Source organism: Talaromyces proteolyticus (assembly GCF_021365285.1).
Source record: "Talaromyces proteolyticus strain PMI_201 chromosome Unknown BGW36scaffold_3, whole genome shotgun sequence".
Lineage (NCBI taxonomy): Eukaryota > Fungi > Ascomycota > Eurotiomycetes > Eurotiales > Trichocomaceae > Talaromyces > Talaromyces proteolyticus.
In genome coordinates this window covers 3,067,819-3,091,679 of record NW_025764279.1, presented here as the reverse complement: position 1 = coordinate 3,091,679, position 23,861 = coordinate 3,067,819, and the positions used below count along the sequence as shown (strand labels likewise).

Below are 23,861 nucleotides of genomic sequence, written 5' to 3'. Positions count from 1 at the left end.
AATCGACAGCTGGTGATTCTATTGAACAGCATTTCCCCAGGAAGTTGTGGTTTCTGCGTGTGACTTCTTCCAAGACTCGACCCAGGCTGCGATCCTAGCGCAATTGCTTTCTATTTCGTCGCTGTTTTCGCTATTTAGTTCAATCACGATCTCTTCGTCGTAGGCTTCTTTGGCCTCTTCGAGTAGCAGTCCAAAGATTTCAGTATCCAAGTTCTCCTCAAGCTTTTTTTGAGGATATCCTCTGCATTGACATCTTCATTAGCCTGTTTCAACGACATAGAATGGGATAATGGTCAAGCAAGGGGGGGTTTGTGTGGAAAGCACGGGTATAACTCAATGAAAACGCTTTGTTTGTTGAATATGTTATTTCATACCTCGATGATAAACGGTCGTAGAAAATAGAGGTAGAAGGGCATCGCAGAACTACCACCAAGTCGATCCAGGATCTGGGAAATAAATCGCATGCGTGCCAGTCGATGATATATCCACCCTCGGTCACTTCATCCTCGATAGCATCTAGCAACTGAAATATAATATAGTCAGCAAAATGTCCATTGAACAAAATGTAACTTTGCAAGTATTAGAATTACCTTGTCTTCATCAATGATCCAGCTTTGTCGCTCCTCATCATAGCCATCATAACACTCTCGTTCCTTGGCAATCTGATTGATCGACAAATATTTCAATCCTGTCTCTTCCGCGACTTGCTCGCTGTGGACTGTTTTGCCAACGCCTGGCGTACCAGTTATAATAATGTTAGGCGAAGTTCGCATGGTTGGAAGAAATTTATTTCCCTGTAGGTGTTGCGCCGGGAGCTTGGGTAGGCAGCGATTCAATCACGTTTGCGATTTTAATTTCACTATTTGAGAAACGAATAGTTGTTCTGTCTTCAGTCAGAGGTAAGGTGTATTGCGTTCGTAGAAAAGTGAGGCTGGTGCTAAGGACGTGGAAATGCTATGGACAATATTCTTAATTTTAAGTGGGGAAACCTTTCGTTTTAACCACCACACCTAACTTACACAGCTAGGTTCTACAGTAAATAGTCTAAGAGATTGCCAATACCCGCAAGACTCATACACTGCGTTTGGTTTGCAACGTATCGTCACTAAAATTCAGTTCTAAACTATAAATTAGGTGCGACCGCGTTGTTTGGGGCTTAACTCCTACCCGTGATATTTCCGGTCTCATATGAGTGGGTGATAACGAATGATAAAACTATTTGTAGTATTACACTGAACAAACATAGCAAACAAAGCCAGAAAAACAAATAAATTGAGCATTTGGATCCGATGACGAAAAGGAGAAAACGTGAAAACGTGAAAGTTAAAACTGGCATACTCAACGCTATGCAAAAATGGCTATACATATAGACTCAAAGTTTCGAAATCCCTGTATTTTTTCAGGTAAGGAATACCTCGCCTGTAGGCCTTCAGTACCCGGGCAGGGTCAGAAGGTTTTACGTACTGGTGAACCAATCGTCGTACTGCTGGTGATGTTTTGAACATGGGATCAAAAACCAGAAGATTCGCACTACCCCATTTGCTTATTTCAAAGCCGATGATTGTCATGGAGTGTCCTCGGTGTTGGAAGTAGATGGGTGGTAATTCGGTCTGCAGGATCTTCTCTCCAGTGTCCAGAGAGCACCCGGATCGAAAGTAGTTTGCCACATCTTGTAGTAGAGTATCATGGGCTTGAACACTTGGGTTCTCACTGAAAGCACTAGCGCTGCACCTGAATTTTCGATTAGACGGTGTCCTTTGTTGAATATATATATAAGAGTCTCAACTTACCTTATTCCGAGACTCAAAAACAGAGCTTGTGCCTTGAGAAATCTTAGAGTGAGCACTCCAATCACCTAGTCTTCTCAAACTCACCTCGGGCGTTCCTATGTACTTCCTAGTCCCTTTGATACCTCCAGTTTCAAGCCTACCAGTACTATTGTATCCATTATCCCAGGCCTCTTCAATCATATCTTGGAGCTCAAGAATAGAGGGGAGGTTAGGGCCTGGAAAGCGCTCGCTTCCAGGTCGTTGCGCATCTCTGATATATGAAATGAGCATCTGTATATTTCTGTAACCACAAAAGCCTCCCTCCCTACGCAGTTTGAACACATGTCTGACACTTGGGGAGCAAAGGAAAGCTCTCTGGACATTGCTATCATGCTGACACAATTTTGAAAGTACGGGGATGACCTGTGAAGCTTCGTTTTCAATAGTCACCTCTTTCATGATGGTACCACTCGAGCTGATCTTGTTGAAACGGTTCATTTTAGCCCCAGTTTGAAGTAGTTTCCGCAGCCATGAGGGCATTTGTTTCTCATGTGCATACGGTCCTAGCTCTGAGCGCTTGTCCAAAGTTAGCAACAATGTCAACTAATATATATAAGTTAAAGAAGGTGATGTACCCCTAATCTTCTTGCCCCTTTACTGCTATGTTCTTTCGACTTTGGGCCATTTCTATGTTCATTAATCCTTGTCGAGGTAGCATCCCCGGAAAAGACCTTTCTGCTACCATGAGCGTCTGGAGAGCCCTGCTTCACACTAATAAATCGATCGTGGAAAGTGTCTTCTGAGTCATCTGCATGAGTTATCGTATTACAGTTCCCCTTTTCATCGAGGGCCAAGGTTTCTGCAAGGTGCAAGTCCAGGTGAACTGATAATTCGGTCCTATGGACGATTTCTCCGCAGCCATGGGGACAAGAAACATTGTTAGTGTAGCTGCTGGCTCCTAGCTCTGCCGCCTTGAGATGGTCGCCCGTCACATCCCGAGGCGCAGAGGTGTTTGGGTCCTCCGGGTGGCATAATGTGACATGTTGGGTAAGAAATTCTGAATCATGGTCCTTGAATTCGCAAAAGGGACACGACAACACCTGGTGTTCATTGGCAGACATTGGCAGACGCTGCAGCAGACATGTGCATGCTGAATCGATTGTTGTGGTAAGATGATTGTACCGAGTACGGTACTGCTCTAGTCTCCAAGCTAATAATAGCAGATTCGTGGAATTATTACCAAACTGTTACCATGTTACCATACGGCTTGTTTCGCCCGCGTCTTTCGTTTTTCATACTTTATTTAAGCTTATGCAGTGTCATGACTGCAAGAAATAGCGGTCAAATATGGACAGATATCATTCTATTGGAAATTCAAATACAGTTGGGTTCCATACCCGTATCCGTTGGCCTTGACACTTTTTACGTTATACTGTGAGAGCTAGTATTATACAATGTATTTAGGCCATTGCCCAGGCGCAGCATCGATTGATATTGATATCACAAGCTTAGTTGAAAATGTCTCATGAGATCGCTAAACACCGTGCCTTACCTCGGCAACAACTGCGTGAAGTGATTGATGATGCAGTGAGTATAGAACATAGAACACGAGCCCATAAATGGCGGGGTGCGAGAATTCTCGGGTGCCTTTCAGCTTTACGGCATCAACGACCAAGTTTCCGATCTTAACGAACCCACCAATGCAGTCCCCGGATTCTATATCAGCACTATTTATCCGACAATAATAATCCGATCATGGTACCTTCGAGACAGCGCATGGACGAATCGCGGCCAGGCATGGACTCCGCTGGTGCTGACCCCTCACCAAGGAGACAGGCTAGGGAGAGAACGGAGGCAGTATAGACGCCAATGCCAATTGAAGGATGTTGCTTGAGAATAGTCGGAGTCGACGCGGTGCAATTATTAATAATATATGCAGTTAGTAAGTTAGTAGTGAGGCATATTAATATCATATTAATACAGCGTTACTGTCAGGACGGGAGAAGGCCGGGAGAAAAAAAAAATAAGAATAAGCAAGGCGCGCCGCTGTCGCAGCCACTCAACAGCAAGGACGACCGGCCTCGGCCGCATTGGGCGGATGACTCAACCAGCACCAGAACTTTGAAAGGTCCCCCCAGACAGACAGGAACAGAAAAAAAACATATCATTTGCATCCTGGATACTGGTCCTTTCTGTTTTTTATTGCTCTGTTTTTTCCTTTTCCCCCCTCGCCTTCTCACCTGGCATAAATATGCCCGCCCCTGGCGCAATAACCCCGCCGTCATGCAATGGCGACATTGCTTGCGATCCCGCTTGGGTGGTGCAGAAATTTGGAGGAACCAGCGTGGGCAAGTTTGCAATCAATATTGTGGACCAGATTGTTTTGTACGGCTCCAACCCTCTCTCCCCAACTCCTAGGCATCTTGTGGATGTGGATTGTCTTTAATTTCGCCTAATGTCTTCGTCGTTTCTTTTCTGACTTACCTGCAGGCCTAGTTGCGCCGAGCAAAGAATCGCCGTTGTATGTTCTGCCCGGAGCAGTTCGTCAAAGGCTGAGGGAACTACGAATAGGTCAGTATATTCTACAACGAGGTATTGAAGAATTGCGCTTATTTCCTTCTCTGGCGCCAGATTACTACGTGCCGCGAGAGATGCTGAGAGCCCTAAATCGAAATCCTATGATATTCTTGTGGAAGCCGTACGCCAAGAACACATTGAAGTCGCAGAGCAGCAATTAAGAACGGTCGCATTGAAGGATCGTTTGATCAGCGAAATCAATGACGAGTGCGCCCATGTGCTCAAAATCCTCGAGGCAGCCCAGACCCTGGGCGAAACAAGTGCACGATGTGTCGACAAGGTTATAAGCGCCGGGGAGAAACTCAGCTGTCACTTTATGGCTGCCCTACTGCAGGATCGTGGCGTGGACTCCGAATACGTTGATCTATCCGACATCATTGATTTTCCCGTGAACAACAACGGTCTCGACCAAGAGTTTTATAACAATTTAGCCGATGCCTTGGGCTCGAAGGTCCAAGCCTGCGCCCCAAAGGTGCCCATAATTACAGGGTATTTTGGACCAGTCCCGGGTGGACTATTAGACAAGGTTGGTCGTGGATACACCGATCTCTGTGCCGCTCTCGTCGCCGTGGGGGTCAAAGCAAAAGAGCTTCAAGTTTGGAAAGAGGTCGATGGCATTTTCACGGCAGATCCCCGAAAAGTCCCTACGGCGCGTCTCTTGCCAGCTATCACACCTGCCGAGGCGGCCGAGTTGACATTTTATGGATCTGAGGTTATTCACCCCTTCACCATGGAACAAGTCATCCGAGCTCGAATACCGATTCGTATCAAAAATGTGATGAATCCAAAAGGAAGCGGCACCGTCATCTTCCCCGACTCTTTAGGAGATCTCGAGAGAATAGCAGCGGGAGAGGAGACGAAGCTCATTCGGACGAGAAGCTCAAGCGTTCTATCGGCACAGCTCCAGGGTCCTAAGCGACCGACTGCAGTGACCATCAAACACAAAATCCTAGTGATTAACGTGCATTCGAACAAGCGTTCGCTCTCGCACGGGTTTTTTGCCGGTATATTCTCCGTGTTAGATCGATGGCGGCTATCCATCGACTTGATCTCCACAAGTGAGGTGCACGTTTCCATGGCTCTTCATTCTGAAATGCCGCTGCTCAATGGAGTTGGGAGAGACGAATATCAGATTATTGACGAGGATCTTCGTGGTGCTATTCAAGACTTACGAAAATATGGGACAGTTGATATCATACCGGAAATGGCGATCCTGAGTCTGGTGGGCAAGCAGATGAAGAATATGGTCGGTGTTGCAGGACGCATGTTTTCGACGTTGGGTGAGAACAACGTCAACATTGAAATGATTTCCCAAGGTGAGTGCTATCGTCACAGGGTCTATTAAATGGACAGTTTCTGATTATTCCAGGTGCGAGTGAAATCAATATCTCGTGTGTGATTGAGGAAAGAGACGCAGATCGAGCTATCAACATTCTACATACAAGCCTCTTTACCTTCTTGGACTGATAGAAAGCCGTGGATATGGTCTTTCTCATTTTTAGCAGCTGAAATTATTTGCACATATATCTTTCTAAGCGCCGCGTTCGGCTGAACGATTAGATTTGTTTCCATGTCAAAAAGCACAGTTTGATAGAATTGCATGTTGCTGGGCTGTTGTTGTGTACAGGAATTGGCGTTTTCCCCCTCCCTTTCGGAGACACTGTATATACCTTGAAGTTTTGGTCTGTTGTTACTTGTCACATAAATGGCTGATGCATATACCGGAAGAGATTAAATTGTCCATTAGGACATTTGAGATGATTGACTAATTAATGGGTTTTCAAGTTGCCATTACAGTGGCGTGTATGATAAACCTTCCTGCTTAGCCTCATAAACTGCACATTCAATTCTAGACTAATAGTGAGAACAAAAGACTGCAATAACGATTACATTATTAAAAGTTCTAGTTTGCAATAGTCTACAGTATAGTGCCCATACCGCGTAACGACGAGGTGAGAGGCAAGAGTTGAGACATTGCGCAGGGACCGGCTGCGTGCTGAAGGCGAACAGTGAACGCAGGCCAACCAAGTGTAGAGGGCAGAGCGGCAATCCAGCAAGCCGACTAACTAGGTCATGGTATGCATAATCCATTGGCTAGGATGATTCAAGGATGGGATGGCATCTGGCGCGAGGCTTGAAGCAAGGACTAACATAGACCGTCAGTAGCTTGTCCCCTCTGTCCCCTCCACCGAAGGGCAGGGATATTCGCAGTGCACTAACACCTCCCACTGAAGCACTCGGTACTGAGTAACTAGTTAGTGAATGGCACTAAGCACAGCGGTTTCAACTTTCAAGCAAAGGCTGACGCAGATCGGAGCGGATTGGCAGCGGAATGTGACTAGTGGCTAGTCCTGCAGAAGCGCCCACCTTGTCCTCCACTGCCAGCTCACCCAACGCGTACGCGCTCGACAACAAACGCGTCGAACGCCAACTCTCTGCATCTTTGATTCGCATTGCGAGGCTCCGCTCCATTCTCTAGCGACGTATTCTTATCCTCACATAACGTCCTGGCTATGGCTATTATTTAGACTATTCTTCCCACAACTCCTACATACACCTGCTCCACCCAGACTAGGACTACGACTACGAGCGACTACGCCCTTGAACCTCCTCGCCCTGTCGGCTGGAATTCCAACCATCGGCCTGGATCTGCTCTCAATGCCGCTGACTCTCGACGCGCTGCTCACATTTCACCCTGCAGCCCGCACGATTATTGTCTGACTACCTACCCAACGACCCGACTGGCATCGCTCGGGCCAACGTCACTGAGCCTCGCCGCTTTCCTCCTGGATCTTGGCCCAGTCACTTCTCCCCATCGACAACTGCTTGCTTCCATCACCTCGCCTATCCTACCGAGTACTGATTCGTTTTTCTGCTACGGCGTCGACTCATTACATTATCCAGTTGATGATCTCGCCCTTCGTCTGCCCAAGAGGAGTGTGTCTCGACGCTGACCTGTCGAGCCATCGTTCAGATGGCTTCGAAACACCACCGATCCTCTTCGGATAGATATCCATCTCATCACGGAGAGGTCAAGGAAAAGCCGCCTGCATCGCTAGAGCCGTCACCCCTTCCGCTGCATCCGACCGAAAACCCTGGCTCCGCTACAGGATGTGTCTTGAATCCTCCACCCAGTGGCCTCCATAGAGCATCACCTACCAAAGGATCCCATCGCCCTAGATCTTCCGGTATAGCCCAAGGAAAGCTCAATGCTGTGTCGATCATGGCACCTTCACCACCCATGTTTCCGACTGATTCTCCCATCAAACGAACTACATATGGGAACCCTCACCGACGCAGTCCTTCAATGCCGCTGCAAGCAGCTTTCACCACCTTCCCCAGTATTCCCACAACATTCGAACCGCGCTTCAACACCATGGTGAACAACGATGGATTCGCTGACTTTCCCGACCCGACATGCCATGTCACGTCTTTGAAAAGATCTTTCATAGAGACACCTCCTTTAAAGGACCGTTCTGCAAAGAAACAGAAACGGGAAGACTCGGTCACTTTCTCGCTCCCGGAACCTGATGAGATGCCGCCTATAGAAGACGATGGCTCGAAGCCCCCGTACAGTTATGCAACATTGATTGGCATGGCTATATTACGCGCATCTGGACGGAGGTTGACCCTGGCCCAGATTTACAAATGGATTTCGGACACCTTTTCGTTTTATCGTTCTGGGGACTCGGGATGGCAGAACAGTATTCGCCATAATCTCAGTCTGAACAAGGCTTTCAAAAAACAAGAACGTCCTAAGGATGATCCTGGGAAAGGAAATTACTGGGCGATCGAACCGGGGATGGAGGCTCAATTCCTGAAAGACAAGCCTGTTCGCCGAGCAACCCTGGCTAGCATTCCCTTGCCTCCGACAATTCTTCAAAGAGATGCTCCTCAATTCGCTCCTAATGCCGGTACAGCAATGTGGAGGGTCCCTCCTCACCCATCTTCATCTATGCAAGTAGCAGAAGTGTCCAAGGCTGATGATCTGTCATCTGATGCTACGATACCAGCCTCTGACCCGGCTCTCCAAGATGACCTTAATGATGAAGAGACGCGTGCTCCAATGGCCCACACTGCTGCCCCTCGTTCTTCCCCCCCGCAAGTGATACACTCATCTCCCCCCGTTGCCCCGTCTCGTTTCTTACGACAAGGCACACCACCATCCCCCTCTCATGCTACTTTGTCCACTGCCGTTCCACGCTCGCGCAAACAACCATCTGCTCCCACAGTCAATGACAGTGGATATTATTCATCTATTGAATCATCAGCGATGAGGTCCAACAAGGCGGGTCATATATTGACCTCTGATCTCGATATAGAACCGCCACGCATCAAGCGCGGCCGTGCGGAGGAGGAAATCGCTCGAATTCGAAGCTCGTCCCATGATATTAGCCCTAGTCATTCGAAGATCATCAAGAAGGATCCAGGATCAATGATTGGGTCTTCCCCTTTCCGAGGCAGCAATTGTCTCAGTTTTCTACCTCCGCCCTTAACACCAGCTATCAACTTCAAAAAACCTCTCAGACCACCGCCGTCTCTATCGCCTAATACCAACCTTCGAAACCACCGACGAAAGATTCAGCAGATGGTGAACTCTCCGATCAAACATCTTGGTTTGACAGAAGACGATGTTCCATGGAGCCCATCGTTCACTATACATGACGACACGGCTACTCCAAATGAAAATCTACAATTACACTTTGACATATTCGCTGATGCTACCACGGACCTTACTGCTACACCACCCTACAAATCTCCTGATAAACGCTTCCTCAGATCTTCTTTAGACGATACAAACACTGTAGCCGCCTCTCCACTTGCAGATATTACATCTACAAGCGCTAATAAACGCAGTCGGGCACTTGGCGGTCATGGAAAAGGCTTTGATTTTCAAGGCTCCCCGTCCAAAGCCCCTTCCTCGACAAGATTTCTAGATGCAACGGACGAGGACTTCTTCGAGTTCGGGCTGTTCGAAGGCAGCGATGATGTTAATGGAATCGACCTTCTTCAAGGATTCAAAAAGATCGGCGGCAATACCAAAGACCCCCTTGGAACTAAAGAAGCTGGTCTGAGGCCGCCTCTCAATCATCGCAACCACACATCATTCTTCTAACGTTGGAAAATATTTCTTCGATTCATGAATTATCTGAATTTTTATATCAACTGTAAAGTCATTCGCAGTTGATGGTGATGATGAAATTGAATGAGCTTTTGCCTTATTTTATTCTATGTGAGGGTATCTTATATCAGCAGTCTTGTCTTATTCTTGTATTTTGGTGTGATTTTTGGCTTGGGCATTTAGTTTGGTGTGCTAGGAATTATTTGGGTCAAAATGGGTTTTATGTTTGGGCTAACGATGGGTATTCATATGGGAATGTCATGACGTGATGAAAGAATATGCATGACTTAGCGATGTTTGATGGATTTGTGGCTTCTTGTTTTTCTGGATGCTCTAGATGTTTTGGAGTATTGAAAATGCACTGTAAATCAAAATTTTAGAATGCGGAACATGATGTCCTGGCACACTTTAGACATGGTTACTGGAACTTTAATTGGTTTGTTGACTTGATAGGGTATCATTTTATTAACTAACTGAAATATGCGAATCATAAGTCATGCAATAGGAACTCGCGCCAAACGCCATGAAACCGTGACAGTAAAGGCAACAGATTAACTGTACTCTGAAGCGGGCAATCTTGTTCAGAAAACACCGTCAAACCGGTGAATATGTGATGAACCGTTAATTTTAAACCCTCTCTTCATAAAAGCAGTTATAGAACGAATAAAAGCGCCGATGCTGAGTTGAACAAATATATGAATGCCTGTGCTCATGACTTAGTCACTACTAGAGCAGCCTCTACATCCACAGCTGACGCATTGGATGGCTTGGTCTTTCTTCATTTGTGCTTTGGGGACTCGACAGATGCAAGTAGAGTTAAAGTTAGTCTCTTTTGTTTGGATACATCGGAGGCAGCAGAGCTATACACCAACAAAGTTAGTTATATTATATTCACAAAACCCAAGTCGACAAGGAATAGACCGACGTACTTTTTCATAACCCTGTTTCTTCCACTTCGCTATCAAATTCGCGTCCGCGTATTTGTTTTTTAATAGCCAGTCATAGAGCTGCTTTGATATCGCCTCTTTCTCGTAGTACAGATCGTAGATGTACCTTGACCCTAATGATCGTTGTAGGTTAGAAATTATCTTTTCTTGTACTGAAATTAAGTCCAAAATAGATGAGCTTACGTTGATGGCTAATTTGGAAAATGGGCCAATGGACTTCATATCTCTTCTTTCCCTCGTGTGATGCGTTTTCGGCGTCCTTCAATTTGTTGCTGAATTCCAGAAGCGTATCCTCGATGTCCTCGAAGCCGGCAGGGGGTGGCTTCTGGTTACGGGTGGTCCGAATCGGAGGCATCGTTATTTCGTTTCGGCAAGCTGCAATAATATTCTTATAGATCGCAGTGAATATTTGCGTTGACGAGAGTAGTACGTAGAAGTTCTCGAGTTGTCAGCCTGGCAGCCACATTTCTGCCCGCCGCAATAAAAATACTGCCGCTCAGCACCGCCCGCAAGCTAGGAACTTGCCGCCCTGCTGCTCAGATTAAACCTTTTCGTGCCAAAAACGTCATTTGATAATTCATCTTCACGGAGTCCCGCATTAAAGCATATTTTTTTTCAACTACTATTTTAGAGAAATTAAATCTTGATTCACATATTGCACTTTCATCATGGACGGCCAAGCCAATTTCGACATCAACAAGCTTTCCGCGACGGACAGGCAAGAATTGAATCTATTTCTGGCAAACGAAACCCAGAAATCTAACATCCAACAAAGTAAGAATTACCCCGAGCATGTTCCAAGCTACAATGTGGGATCAACGCTGCTCTAACTGAGAGAGGAAGAAGGAAAATGCAGGAGTAGAACGGTTTATTATCTGTTAATTTGACATATGCTAATTGAACCGTCAAACAGCCGTCCACCAGCTTTCCGAAATCTGCTGGAAGAAGTGTGTCACAGGACGAATCACTTCCAACCGACTCGACTCGTCAGAGGAATCGTGCACCCAGAATTGCGTGGACCGATGGATGGATTCCAACTTGGCTATCCTCAAACACCTTGAAACTCTACGTGGTTGAGCATAATCCATAGTGTTAGGTTTCGGAAATGATTCGTTATATGTTACGCGTTTAAAGAACGATGAAATACCGGTCCCCCTTTCACAGCCGTTATTGCAACCCTCATATATAAGGGTAAATGATTTCAATATGTATTACTAGAAGACGGTTTACTTTCTCACTGTATTATCATCATCATTGAGCAATAATATATAAATACGAAAGCTCATTATACTTGCTCCTAGTGAAAACATTTGCTTCCTTGTGGAACCGGCAATTACAGCCAAATCATTGAAATTTTTTAAATTCGTACCACCTAATTAACCATGCAACCAAAAGAGAAACATTTCCTTAGACAATAGCAAGCTTGGTAGCCGCAATATCCAGTGCATCCACATCAGGGGTAAGCCGGGCGAAGGCCTTTTTCGAACCATCAGGTCTGCAATAAAAAAAAAGGAATCAGCCAATGTCTTGTGAGAAGCAGTTCTGATATGTTCAACCTACCTGATCAGAGTGTTGACCTTGATGGTATCAACGTCGTAAAGCTTCTTAAGAGCGGCCTTGATCTGACGCTTGTTTGCCTTGACATCAACGATGAAGACGAGGGTGTTGTTCTCTTCGATTTTCTTCATGGCGCTCTCCGTGTTGAGAGGGTGGATGATGACCTTGTGATGATCGAGGCGAGGCTCATGGGGAATAGACTTGCGGGGGTACTTGGGGGACCGCGACAATTGGAGAGTCTTGGGAAGGTGGAATGTAGTCGAGGTGCGGATCTTTCGTGTCTTGGTGGCCTATATCATATTTCTCAGCATTCTCTTTTCCTAAATGGCGGTCGAAAGGTTTCTCATACACCAGCTCCCTTGACAACGGCTTTGGCGGCAGCACCAGCCTTGCTGACCTTAGTACCTGCAAAATATCCGTTAGCTCATCATTGTTTTTGAGAAAAGTCTGTAACATGATGAAAGTGGTGCATAAAATGTGCAGACTCCCGATTCTCGCGTCTTCTCATGACAATATGTAGACAGTAGAGACACGATAGTTCTACATTCGCGTCAAGGAATCATCGCTGGATCAATCAACTGAAAGTCCTGCGATATTCCCACCACCATCCAAACACTTTTTTTTTCGGAGTGTCGATAATTGCAAATAGGAATTCAGAGATGACAGTGTGTATTTACCTTTCTTTTCCCCGGCCATTGTTGTCGTTTGGCGTATGGTCGTGTATGCTTGTCGAATCTCGAAATCAATCCAAGCCAGTATTTTCTAAGCGAGGAAATTTGTGCGTAGTATGTGGTGCGCTGCTGCAGGACCAATTAAAAGCGGATATATGGGTCGCCGGTTTACGCTAGACCGTTTTTGGCTGACATACTCTTTGACTGCCGGAAGTAGAAGAGAAGAACCTTGTATATCGCATCTACTTGGAAATACGATTCGAAAGACGATAGAATTGGAGGGAAATATCGCTAGCGGAAAATATTCATGACTGTACAGCAATGATATTGTCACTATGACGGCTAAGAAACGCCGGAGCAAGCGTCCTGCCTTGCTTTCCCACAGCCGCCCCCGGATCACAAAACAAGCTGCGATTCCTTCACTTTCCTCCAAGGCGACCCGAAATATCATCAGGTCTCATCACCAGCTTCTCAAAGCCCAGGAAGCTGCTCTGGCTAGGAAAGACTTGTCGCTAGTGGAAAAAATCGACAAAGAAATTGCGGCCAACGGTGGACTAGAAAGCTATCAACTTGCCAGTAAGACTGGGCAGTCTCTTGAGCGAGGTGGTGATTCGAGCGTTGTGTTTCTTGACTGGATTCGACCGACTTTGAAACAATTGGAGAAAAGCTCACAGCGGCTGAAGTTGCTAGAGGTCGGCGCTCTGAGCACCAAAAATGCCTGCTCAAGAAATCCATTCATCGACATCACCAGAATCGACCTCAATTCTCAGGAGCCAGGAATTTTACAGCAAGATTTTATGAAAAGACCGTTTCCTAAAGACAAACATGATTATTTTCATGCTATCAGCTTGTCGTTGGTATTGAATTTCGTGCCAAATGTTGTCGGAAGAGGAGAAATGTTGAAAAGATGCTCCTCATTCCTCACCTCTGATTTACCTTCCATAACGAACTTTACTCCATACCTTTTTCTAGTGCTTCCCGCTGCATGTGTCTCAAACTCACGCTATTTTAGTCGAGAGAGACTTCTAGACATTATGTCAAGCTTGGGGTATATACAGTTGCAGGAGAAAATCACGAACAAACTTATATATCAGCTATGGGAATATCACGCCGATTTGTACAGGATGGTTACATTTCGGAAGGAGGAGCTGAATCCTGGGAAGACAAGAAATAACTTCACGGTTATACTCAATGACAACAACGCCAATTGAAAATCAACGATTCTGCGACCCTGATACATGTAGACGGCTGATTGTTCATGAAAATATGTATTATATTATAAACCCGGAGAACTCTTTTGCGGCAAGAATGCCCAGACAGTTCCAATGCAGGCCATGACTGATGATATGGTTAAAAGAAACCAATCCAAGATCCTCTCGCTGAGCGGAATTTCCTTTCCAAAAATTTTTAGGTAGAATGTAAGCGGCAAGATAATGCATATTGTGAAACATAAGCATGAACCCATGAGAGCCATAATGCGATCAAAAGACGGGAAGACGATCGAGATGAAAACAATAAGAACGATCACTAAAAGGCGAATAAGTACCTTCGCAATGGTGACCGTTCTCGACGCTTGGCTTTCATTTTGGTGGTGACGAGGGTTAGCAGAGCCGAGACCGCAAAGTACTTCAAGGGTCGCGACGAGCGGTCGAGAACTGGAGATGATTGTCAGTTTATGATATATGATTATAGAGAAGTATGTCTACACACTTTAGTGGTACCTTGGTGATTGGAATTATGGCGATAAATATTATGATGCAAATCGAGAGGGCTTGAGGGTAACTAGTAGTAAGAAGGATATTTGCTGTGATCTCGTCGGAAACATCGTCTCCAAACATCAATAGCCCAATCACAGCCATGAAGAAATCAAGTGAGAACTTTGTTCCGAATCAGACCAGTGACAACAGTGAAGAAAGAGTTCTCATCGCTTACAGTGAAGATGTATGTCGCCCAAAGACTCTCGTTATACCTGCGAGGGTGTCGCATGTCACGGTAGATGTTTGGGAAAACACCATGTCCACCCCAAGGAGCTATGGAAATGTTAGTGTCTGTATCCGTCGTCTGGCAAATTCTTCAACTGACACATGATGAGTCCGAAGCTCAAGGGTACAGTGTACCAATCCTCTGGGAAGATATACGTCTTCGCAGGTTGAATAAGAGATCCCGGCGGGTCTGGTTTGATGAGACCGTCAATGAAAACAATGGTGACGACTTTATAAGTTAGAGTCATTTGAATTAGTCAATCAAGGGCCTTCCCAAAAAAAAAACTCACTGGCTGTGCATGAAAGTATACCGAGAATGCTTGTAACGCTCAGAAAACGGAGTGGAACGAAGCTTAGTGGTATCAGAATTACACCACATATGATTTTCCATTGAAGTAGACCAAATCCAGGAATAAGAGCATTGAGACTGTCTCCGAATAGCACTACAAGAGCAACACAAGCTCCTAAAAGCTCCAAACAGAACAAGAGACTCGTGATGAGGCGGGCCTGGTGCCCGAAGCTGACATACGCCAAGTCTCCGTAAGTAACCAGGCTATGGTCGATATCCAAGCATTTTGCTAGAATTTTTGCAGTGTAAGCTGTAGCTCCTGCTGAGAAGCACAAGAACAAAAGCCCAACCAACCACCCAGCATATTTGATTCCGAGGGGAAGACTAAGCAAGCCAACCCCGATCAACACGTTGACGGAATTGAAAATTGTCTGAGGCACAGTACTTTGCCCCACAATTATATTTTCTTTTGTCCCATCTTCATGCTGCACTTGCTTAACAAGTAAGGTTTCGGTTCCCGGTTGTGGCTCTGCGCCAATGGCCTGGTGTTCGTGGTAAAGCTGAAGGGTGCGCTGCCGTGTGGTTTCACTAACCCGTGAGGATATTGTACCATACGATGTTCCAAAACTCCTGCCATATGAAGATGCGTCGTATGCGCTCAGTAATGCAGACTCTGGGAGATCCCTTCTGAAGGCGCCAGCATCTTGGTTGCTAAGGCCTTCATCAATGGCTTCGGAGGAAGCCCTGGAGCGGTCGAAGTGGCCTGCGAGGAGCGGCTGTGTAGACTTGGGAAGCGAGTCTCGGCGAAGGTCATCGATGGCAGCGCCTTCGCTCTCAAATGTAAAAGAAGGTCTCCGGGGGACAACCTCAAGAAAGCCAGCTGCACGCTGCCACGAGCGGGCAAAATTGTCTATACTGTTAACTCCGCCAGCGCGTCGAAGACGCATAGACACCGAAGGAGTTCTATGTAGCCTCGGCATCAGTAACATTGCCTTAGCTGGTAAGCTGAAGAGTACTGGATATTCACCTCTGAAGCGCGTGTTCTGCATCATTCTCATCGTCATCGATTTCACCACGAAAGTCGTGACTGTTGAAGTAATTGGCGGAGGTAGAAGGCGAAAACCGGCCTGACAACCAAGAAGCTAGGTTGGACTCAATGGAACCTTGGCTGAGTGAACGGCCATATCGCTCGTCGCCAGAAAAGCCATGGGAATTTTCGTTGGACATGGGATGAGCCTTCTTGGGGGTGTGTACAAGACTGGCCCGGCGAGTCTCAGTCCGCGATCAGTGACGAGAGGAGATAGACGGCAGCGAGATAGATATTTAATTATGGTTTCGACACGCCATGGTTGACTGCTGTATTTAATATTAAAATAACTAGCTCGCTAATCGCTACTATCTGCAAAGCATTGATAACACAATGCCCAGCCGTTATCTCTGGCCCCTCTTTTGTCGTTATGTAACCTGGCCAGTCTCTTTTTCTCGATCGTGGTGGGTCAATGCCCAGTCAGCTGATGCTGGAATAATATAATATTACTAGCCAGGTCTCATGATGGTGATCCTTCATTCTTCACTGCAGGTCTTGAATATGATCAAGGCTCCAGGATTGGCTGCCTGTTTCAACTATACAGGTGAAACCAGTACTGAGCATGAATGGCCGCTGGGCTAGTGCGGGCATCAACAATGACATCAGCGCGAACAGGCATTTGCTACAGATCAATGCAGCTGTATCTGTAGATCAATGCAACCGATGGCTGTCCTAGCCAGTGTGTTTGTAGCATATGCTTTCCTGGCTATCTGGTTGCGACTCGCTCTAATGTGGAATTCCGTCGTGTAACTATAACCAACCAGTTTGAAAGAAAGCCAAAATGTAAATGACTGCAATTCTGGGCACCCAATATAGATAGAACTAGCAACATCATGACTATACAAAAATTGTCAATTGCCGTAAATTCAAAAGTCAAGCGTGCATAAGAAAAGAATGGCGAGAGTCGGAGAAATGTTAGTGCGCTCGCTGGCTGCATCGCTGCCTCGCTGCCTTGGAAAGTGAAGGGTGCAAAAACCCCCCACATTTGTTCCTGAGAAAAATCCCCCCCGCCAAAGAGCAATTTCAATTTCAGTACGGCTTCGAGCTTTCTGCCATTTCGTTTTGTCGTCCCGTTCCAACCCGAAAAATAAAAAAAAAGAAGAGAGAAAGACTGCCATAGAGGAAACCCAAAAAAAGGAACGAGAACTTCTTGCCTTTGAAAAGGCATTTCTTTTATTGTACAGAGCCTCTTCACATCGGCCGCACATAGTTGTTGCCCAACATGAGCGCACCACAGCCAAACGAAGCCGAGAAGAACATTGAGATATGGAAGGTGAAAAAGCTCATTAAGAGGCTCGAGGCCGCTAGAGGAAATGGAACCTCCATGATTTCCTTGATTATCCGTGAGTTGTACACATACCGACGTGGCGGATAATATTTTAACGCATCGTTCAGCCCCAAAGGACCAGGTTTCGCGCGCCGCAAAGATGTTGGCTGAAGAATACGTAAGATACCGATGGTTGTTACATCATCAGAAAGCCTCTAACAACAGACCAGGGTACGGCTTCTAATATTAAATCTCGAGTCAATCGTTTGTCAGTCCTGTCAGCCATTACGTCTACTCAACAGCGTCTCAAACTATACACCAAAGTCCCTCCAAATGGCCTAGTCATCTATTGTGGTGAAATCATAACTTCGGAAGGAAAGGAGAGAAAGCTCAATATCGATTTTGAACCATTCAAACCGATCAACACTTCTTTGTACCTTTGCGACAACAAATTCCACACAGAGGCCTTGAGCGAGCTGCTAGAGTCGGATCAGAGATTTGGGTTTATTGTTATGGATGGAAACGGTGCATTGTTTGGAACACTGAGTGGGAATACTCGAGACATCATTCAGAAGTTCTCGGTCGATCTGCCCAAGAAGCACGGCCGTGGAGGTCAATCTGCCCTCCGTTTCTCTCGTCTCCGAGATGAGAAACGCCACAATTATGTCCGTAAAGTTGCTGAAGTAGCCGTACAAAACTTCATCACAAACGACAAGGTCAACGTGGCAGGTCTCGTTCTTGCTGGTTCAGCTGATTTTAAGAACGACCTCAATCAATCCGATATGTTCGATGGCCGATTGCAAACCAAAGTCATCAAGGTTGTCGACGTATCCTATGGCGGTGAGAACGGTTTCAATCAAGCCATCGAATTAGCTTCGGAAACCCTGGGTAATGTTAAGTTTATCCAAGAGAAGAAATTAATCGGCAAGTACTTCGAGGAGATCAGTCAAGACAGTGGCAAAGTCTGCTACGGTATTGAGGATACTCTCAAAGCTTTAGAACTTGGTGCTGCAGAGACACTTATTGTCTACGAAAATCTTGACTATACACGCTGGGTTCTCAAAGCGTCCACTGGCGAAGAGGTCATTCTTCACACTACTAAGGCCCAGGAGTCAAATCGAGAGCTTTTCATGGATAAGGAAACAGGCCAGGAAATGGAAATCAGTGAACAAGGCTCATTCTTGGAGTGGCTTGCTGAGAAGTATAAGGATTTCGGGGCGACCTTGGAGTTCGTTTCAGATCGTTCCAGTGAAGGCAACCAATTCGTCAAAGGCTTCGGAGGCATCGGAGCCATTCTTCGCTACAAAGTGAACTTCGAACAGCTTGCTGATTTTGATGACGAAGACGAGTTTTATGACGGTATGGCTCTTGTTCCATGCGTCATGCATCATGACGAGTTATTTGTACTAACATGTCCATCAGATTGACGATTTTGCACCCTCGCAGGGAGCGAGGATGGGCGCCTAGATGTCCCCCAAGTGGACTCTCCGACGGCTTGTCATACGGAAAGCACAGCCGTTACCAACCAGAGCTTCATGGTTAATTCAGTGGGAACCACCTGCTTTAGAACTTTGAACTCCACCAAGCTAGTCCGAGGTTTGTGACTACTGTGACCATATCTTATAAGTCAACCGAAGACTGACCTTTTATCTAAAGACCCATCCAAACTCCGCAGTAGAAAGTGTTTCACCATGGCATGCACTTATATCCTGAACCCTATACTCTTGAATGCCAGAGGGGATGGAAATTTTCTGATGATGAAAGATGGTGTTGATGTAGGACTACAGCTTTCAAGTCGGAATGATTAAACGATAGGATAGATAGTGCACTTGCTTCAAAATAGAAAGAAAGCACTTAAATTCCTCAAGCCAGTCATGATAGTCTACTGTAAAGTTAACATATCCATTATGTATCCGCACTGAACTTGTATCATAAGCCATATCCATATCCATATACCCCGAATTTGATATCAAAATGATGAAAAGAAACCATTTTCAGTAAATCTACACTCGTTCTTTCTATATCTAGGCCAGGTCGGGAGAAACAAGACCATCTGTCCACGTTCCTAAATCTCTATAAGATGTGCATATCTTCTTCAGTTCTTCAAGGGTATCGTGAATGGCGCTGGGATCCTTTGCGGTGGATACATGCTCACATTCAATGAAGAATATATACTGCCACGGTCGCAGTAAACTCGGCCTGGAGTTGATACTAGTTAGGTTCAATCCGTGTGTTTTGAAAACTGACAAGGCATCGGCCAATGCACCGGGAGAAGAGTGTTCGATCGTAAAAGATATCAAGGTTTTTCTCGTGTCTGAGCCACTCGTAGCAACGTTGGAGAGGTTAGCTGAAATGTCACCAGAACGTGCCAATTGAATGTTCCTCAATATGAGGAACCTGGTTGTATTGTCTTCTTCATCTTCAATGTTTTCTTGCAAGACGAAAGCCCCGTAATGCTCGGCTGCAAGCTTGCTAGCAATGGCAGCAGTTTGGCCTGAGGTGTCCTTGGAAACGATATCGGCTGCTTTGGAGGTTGAAGAGACATCCTGTCTCTCCTTGCCTCTGAAATACCGACATAAAAACAACTCACATTGTCCCCAGGCCTGAGGATGTGTGTAGAGTTTGGTTATCGAAGTGAAATCGGTTGGAGACAGCAGTTTTCCGCTCACGAGGCAATGATGGACAGTGAGAAAGTACTCTCCACAGACAGTCACATCTTTGTACAGCCCTTGGCGATCTGCTAAAAGATCTAACGTTTGGACGACCGATCCATTGGTCGAGTTTTCGAAAGGAATTACGGCGTAGTCCGCAGTGTTGTTTTGGACTGCTGAGAAAGCGTCGGCGAAAGAGAGTGACGGGAATAGGGAGGCACTTTTATCAAAGCTGTTTATAGCGGCCTGCTCATTATTAGAATAGAAACCTCTCAAGAAAACGACATCGCCCTCAATGTCTAGTTTGTGTGGTTTTTGCGAACCTGGTGCGAAAACGAAGCTGCGGGGCCTAGGAAGGTGACTCGAAGAGAGGCCATTGTCCTGGTTCTGCAAACTATGCAATATCGATAGAAATAATCACACAAAATCTAAGCCTCTGTACTCATGCGCAAAGGAGAGTCTTTTTTTCAGAACTTCACGAGGCAACGAAAGGCATTATCATCAATCCATTTATTATTCTATGTAATACATTTTGTAGAAGCAAATCGGACAAGCGTGTGGGGGTCCCCGTCGCTGGCCGCAAATCACCGAACGGCGTTTATCGCTCTATGTTGAAGCTGGCCAGGAAAACAAAGGGCGGAGAGGCGGTCACACCAGAAGCAAGCAAGAATATGTAACAAAAGAATTCAGTGCAGGATAAGCAGTAGTAGATTGAGTTAGTGTTATTGTTATTGTATGATTGAGATTACATTTGACGGGGCTAGTCCTATAACGCACAAGCGCGAAGCCGCCCATGACTAAACTCGCGACTTAGCTAAACCGAGCTCTTTCTCTGTAACTGCTTGCACGCCGCAATCTTGCAATGCTGCTGCTTTCCTATGTAGCAGCTTCCAGGAAAGCCTTGCCTGCTTTCAGGCGCACAATATCGTCCCTCGCCGAGCGTGCGCTCCAACAGGACCTCACATCACGCCCCTTGCCACTAACATTCGACTACCTCACCCCACAGGCCTCGCATCTCTTGAATCTCTCGCTACTCGAAGTGCTGCCTCCTGGGTCTTTTGGTTCATTGGGAGACAGTAAAGATCCAAGAAGATTACCCTCAATACGAGACCAACACCGTCTATTGCCGGGCCATCATTTGGTGTACTTCCCTCCCCAGGTTACTTTATCCGAGTTATTACGAGATGGTACCGATACCTTGCATGATCCTGGGGAACCATTTCACCGCCGGCTGTGGGCTGGCGGAAGCGTCACCTTCCCCATTTCTGGCTCTTTGAAACTCGACGGTCAGCGAGCTGTCTGCGTCGAGAAAATACGTGATGTGAATGTCAAAGGGCAAGATGGGGATGAGATGGTCTTTGTTACAATCGAGCGCCGCTTTACTACGGTATCTGAAGACGAAGATGAATCCCAACTTCGAGCTAAGGTCTCGAATAGCCCCGATGTTCTCATCGAGACACGGGATCTGGTGTTTTTGCGGGAACCTGATTTGGCATCTCATCCAGCTGCGCGAGAAAAACGGAGTAGGCTTGTAAAATGTGTGCACAAATTTAGACCTCCTCTAATGAATATGCTGACATCTGTATTTTCACTGAACAAAAGTTCCCGCAGACCCTGACATCAGCCAAAGATTGACCCCTAATAAGGCTTTACTCTTTCGGTTTTCTGCACTCACTTTCAATGCTCACCTGATTCACCTTGACCAGTCATACACAAAAAACATTGAAGGCCACGATGATCTTCTTGTCCACGGGCCACTCTCCTTGGTCTTGATGCTCAGCGTCCTTTCTAGTCATCTGGCAACGAGCGGGCTCTCGATTCGCAAATTTGAATATAAGAACCTGGCACCTCTTCATGTTGACCAGGAGATGCGGGTTTGCGCCAAAGCAAAAAACAATACCGAAGCGGGTGACTGGGGAGTGTGGATTGAAGGACCTTCCGGTGGATTGGCAGTGAGAGGAACAGCATGGGTTTGATCTCTCTACAAGCAAGTGCTGCGGAATAGCTTGTTTCAGTTCTCATACCGCAGAAATTGGTATGTTCACGAGCCCTGTGGATAGGTCTTAGCCCTTAAATGCCAGGTAAATACCACGTAGCCCATCATTCAGACTCTATGAGGAGGGAAGAGGTCTGCAGCATTTTTTGATAATCATCATCGAAACAGTGGATTGTAACGAATGCTATCCGAAGTATCTGTAAATACCGGCTGACCGGCATAACTGGGCCTCCGATGGCAGATGTGGGTCTAGGCAGGGCTAGCGGCTTCCACGTATTAAAAACCTTCGCGGGCAACTTGCAATGTGTTCCTTTTTCCTCCGTGCCTCCAACCCTCAACTGTAACCGTTGTCGTTTGAGTCCGAGCATTACTGGTGCTGCCGTTATTCCCACTGAATAACACGAGAAAGAGGACAAGATGGATGTCTTCTGGGCAGCTCCGCCAGTCGCCAGGTACTGGTGTTTGTTTCTTACAAATTATAAGCTCTAACAACAACTATTACACAGGACACTGACTGCGTTGACATTTGTTGAATCTGTACTGGTCTATGGGGGCTTTCTAGGCGGGTGGAGGGTCGTTTTCCTCCCTGAGAGAATTTTCCATTTGCCTCCTGATTTTTGGAGATTTGTGACCCCTTTCCTGCTCACAGGAAGGCAGATGGCATTTATCTTCGATCTTTATTTCAGTATGTATTCGAGGATCCTCATCACAGCAACTAGCACTAACGGTAATCAGTGTACACATATGCAAGTGGTTTAGAAACAAAATCCCCTCGATTTGCACGAACTGGTGACTTCTTGACCTATATTGTATTCGTTTGTGTCGTGATTATGGTAAGTTATGATGCCCTTGGTCTTTTCTTCTCATCTTGTTACTTTCACCATGGCAATTATCAATTTGATACGGTAAAAATCTACAACTACAAACAAATCATCGTTTCACTTCCTATCTTATTACCTATTCCATACCTTCACAAACATACACCTCTCATATCTGCCCGCCCAGTTTCTCTTAGCTGAAGCGGTTCCTGGTAGAGAGGAAGATTACCCCTGGATCCCGTACAGCTCTGGAATATGTCAAAGAAAAAATCGGACTGTATGAGGTTCAGGAATGGTGGGACTACCAATTGAGATAACCATGCGTGGCGATATATCTGCGTATGGTGGTTATGGTGCCCTACATTTTCACAAATCTGTAGCATCGTTTTCTATGTTGACATTGAACTTTTGAGAAACATTGCCACTGACCGCATAAAGTTCCTAGCAAACTTTTTCCTCGGGGGCATGATATTCACAAGTGGTATGAATGAACACTGCCATTCGCTGTAGTTACCCTTATATACTGACCCCTGCATGAAGCTTTGATCATGGCCCTGGTTCATACCTGGGCACAAGACAACCGAGGAAGACAGGTGACTTTCTACGTTATTCAAATAAAAGCAGAGCTATTGCCTGCGGTTATGCTTCTCGTCACGATGGTGTCCAGTGGCTGGGGTGCCACCATGTTGGAAGGAACCGGCCTCGTTGCATCACACTTGTATGATTTTCTCACCCGCATCTGGCCTCTTTTTGGCGGTGGGAGAAACTACATTTTCACGCCGGCGTTCGTACACAGGCTCCTCGGCGATAGTAACACTAATGTCCATGGGTTTTCGGGTACATATGGAACAAGCCCGGGCTCGACTGCTGGCTCTTCTAGTTCTTCCAACTCGTGGAGCAGGAGGGGTGCAGGGAGAAGATTAGGTTAATACGATAAAGTAGAGACTAAGTTATCGTGTAGTAGCGATGATGGTCCGCTGGAACTTGAGCAATCGGCCTTCATGGCATATGCCGTGTATTATGTACTAAATATTCGAAACTAAAGATGTGCAAAAAGTGACAATATTAAATGATAATAATAATATGATCATTATAGGTTATTCGACAATTGTTCAGCTAACTTCTTTT

At 46.0% G+C, this 23,861-nt stretch overlaps 15 protein-coding genes across 15 annotated transcripts; 8 read left to right on the top strand and 7 right to left on the bottom strand.

The window, feature by feature from the left end:
• Positions 1-18: 18 nt before the first annotated feature.
• On the bottom strand, positions 19-773 carry BGW36DRAFT_424904 (hemoglobin and proliferation regulated protein; the record flags this gene model as incomplete). Its single annotated transcript, XM_046220032.1, has 3 exons — positions 19-241; positions 375-523; positions 591-773. The coding sequence occupies 3 exons, from the start codon at positions 771-773 to the stop codon at positions 19-21; spliced, it is 555 nt and encodes a 184-aa protein (XP_046076015.1).
• A 282-nt stretch (positions 774-1,055) lies between these two features.
• On the bottom strand, positions 1,056-2,934 carry BGW36DRAFT_337278 (peptidase family C78-domain-containing protein). Its single transcript, XM_046212987.1, has 4 exons — positions 2,405-2,934; positions 1,875-2,345; positions 1,791-1,822; positions 1,056-1,731 (listed from the first exon to the last, which is right to left on the bottom strand). Exons 1-4 carry the CDS (start codon positions 2,888-2,890, stop codon positions 1,359-1,361), a joined length of 1,362 nt encoding a protein of 453 aa, XP_046076014.1. The 5' UTR covers positions 2,891-2,934; the 3' UTR covers positions 1,056-1,358.
• A 100-nt stretch (positions 2,935-3,034) lies between these two features.
• Positions 3,035-3,707, top strand: BGW36DRAFT_373269 (uncharacterized protein). Its single transcript, XM_046215569.1, has one exon. It carries the CDS (start codon positions 3,288-3,290, stop codon positions 3,456-3,458), a length of 171 nt encoding a protein of 56 aa, XP_046076013.1. The 5' UTR covers positions 3,035-3,287; the 3' UTR covers positions 3,459-3,707.
• On the bottom strand, positions 3,035-3,788 carry BGW36DRAFT_373268 (uncharacterized protein). The gene has a single exon (XM_046215568.1). The coding sequence runs from the start codon at positions 3,740-3,742 to the stop codon at positions 3,497-3,499; it is 246 nt and encodes an 81-aa protein (XP_046076012.1). The 5' UTR covers positions 3,743-3,788; the 3' UTR covers positions 3,035-3,496.
• BGW36DRAFT_121316 (aspartokinase) lies at positions 3,769-6,007 on the top strand. The gene is made up of 4 exons (XM_046209288.1): positions 3,769-4,154; positions 4,266-4,340; positions 4,401-5,662; positions 5,716-6,007. Exons 1-4 carry the CDS (start codon positions 4,021-4,023, stop codon positions 5,811-5,813), a joined length of 1,569 nt encoding a protein of 522 aa, XP_046076011.1. The 5' UTR covers positions 3,769-4,020; the 3' UTR covers positions 5,814-6,007.
• Positions 6,008-7,401: 1,394 nt separating this feature from the next.
• On the top strand, positions 7,402-9,462 carry BGW36DRAFT_284243 (fork head domain-containing protein; the record flags this gene model as incomplete). Its single annotated transcript, XM_046210229.1, has 1 exon — positions 7,402-9,462. A coding segment is annotated over one exon (2,061 nt), but the record flags the coding sequence as incomplete, so codon positions are not given.
• Positions 9,463-10,193: 731 nt separating this feature from the next.
• Positions 10,194-10,770, bottom strand: BGW36DRAFT_275067 (putative cell cycle control protein Cwf14/Bud31; the record flags this gene model as incomplete). The annotated part of the gene is made up of 3 exons (XM_046210182.1): positions 10,194-10,328; positions 10,398-10,528; positions 10,599-10,770. Coding segments are annotated over 3 exons (438 nt in total), but the record flags the coding sequence as incomplete, so codon positions are not given.
• Positions 10,771-11,083: 313 nt separating this feature from the next.
• On the top strand, positions 11,084-11,492 carry BGW36DRAFT_395234 (putative magnesium and cobalt transport protein and translocase of inner mitochondrial membrane; the record flags this gene model as incomplete). Its single annotated transcript, XM_046218017.1, has 2 exons — positions 11,084-11,189; positions 11,329-11,492. The coding sequence occupies 2 exons, from the start codon at positions 11,084-11,086 to the stop codon at positions 11,490-11,492; spliced, it is 270 nt and encodes an 89-aa protein (XP_046076008.1).
• Positions 11,493-11,822: 330 nt separating this feature from the next.
• BGW36DRAFT_395233 (60S ribosomal protein L23) lies at positions 11,823-12,668 on the bottom strand (the record flags this gene model as incomplete). The annotated part of the gene is made up of 4 exons (XM_046218016.1): positions 11,823-11,910; positions 11,976-12,262; positions 12,322-12,377; positions 12,650-12,668. 4 exons carry the CDS (start codon positions 12,666-12,668, stop codon positions 11,823-11,825), a joined length of 450 nt encoding a protein of 149 aa, XP_046076007.1.
• A 143-nt stretch (positions 12,669-12,811) lies between these two features.
• BGW36DRAFT_121110 (nucleolus protein) lies at positions 12,812-13,886 on the top strand. The gene has a single exon (XM_046209287.1). The coding sequence runs from the start codon at positions 12,979-12,981 to the stop codon at positions 13,852-13,854; it is 876 nt and encodes a 291-aa protein (XP_046076006.1). The 5' UTR covers positions 12,812-12,978; the 3' UTR covers positions 13,855-13,886.
• Positions 13,887-13,919: 33 nt separating this feature from the next.
• On the bottom strand, positions 13,920-16,141 carry BGW36DRAFT_395231 (putative transporter; the record flags this gene model as incomplete). The annotated part of the gene is made up of 7 exons (XM_046218015.1): positions 13,920-14,298; positions 14,354-14,520; positions 14,576-14,673; positions 14,726-14,854; positions 14,916-15,486; positions 15,508-15,886; positions 15,942-16,141. The coding sequence occupies 7 exons, from the start codon at positions 16,139-16,141 to the stop codon at positions 13,920-13,922; spliced, it is 1,923 nt and encodes a 640-aa protein (XP_046076005.1).
• A 1,082-nt stretch (positions 16,142-17,223) lies between these two features.
• BGW36DRAFT_289934 (peptide chain release factor eRF/aRF, subunit 1) lies at positions 17,224-18,695 on the top strand (the record flags this gene model as incomplete). Its single annotated transcript, XM_046210713.1, has 3 exons — positions 17,224-17,344; positions 17,397-17,446; positions 17,499-18,695. The coding sequence occupies 3 exons, from the start codon at positions 17,224-17,226 to the stop codon at positions 18,693-18,695; spliced, it is 1,368 nt and encodes a 455-aa protein (XP_046076004.1).
• Positions 18,696-19,292: 597 nt separating this feature from the next.
• On the bottom strand, positions 19,293-20,296 carry BGW36DRAFT_289696 (chorismate mutase/prephenate dehydratase; the record flags this gene model as incomplete). The annotated part of the gene is made up of 2 exons (XM_046210693.1): positions 19,293-20,168; positions 20,243-20,296. 2 exons carry the CDS (start codon positions 20,294-20,296, stop codon positions 19,293-19,295), a joined length of 930 nt encoding a protein of 309 aa, XP_046076003.1.
• A 231-nt stretch (positions 20,297-20,527) lies between these two features.
• BGW36DRAFT_395228 (uncharacterized protein) lies at positions 20,528-22,004 on the top strand (the record flags this gene model as incomplete). The annotated part of the gene is made up of 4 exons (XM_046218014.1): positions 20,528-20,592; positions 20,835-21,442; positions 21,522-21,889; positions 21,987-22,004. The coding sequence occupies 4 exons, from the start codon at positions 20,528-20,530 to the stop codon at positions 22,002-22,004; spliced, it is 1,059 nt and encodes a 352-aa protein (XP_046076002.1).
• A 198-nt stretch (positions 22,005-22,202) lies between these two features.
• On the top strand, positions 22,203-23,841 carry BGW36DRAFT_120968 (Der1-like family-domain-containing protein). Its single transcript, XM_046209285.1, has 5 exons — positions 22,203-22,367; positions 22,422-22,600; positions 22,651-22,748; positions 23,172-23,214; positions 23,274-23,841. Exons 1-5 carry the CDS (start codon positions 22,333-22,335, stop codon positions 23,660-23,662), a joined length of 744 nt encoding a protein of 247 aa, XP_046076001.1. The 5' UTR covers positions 22,203-22,332; the 3' UTR covers positions 23,663-23,841.
• The last annotated feature ends 20 nt before the right edge of the window (positions 23,842-23,861 follow it).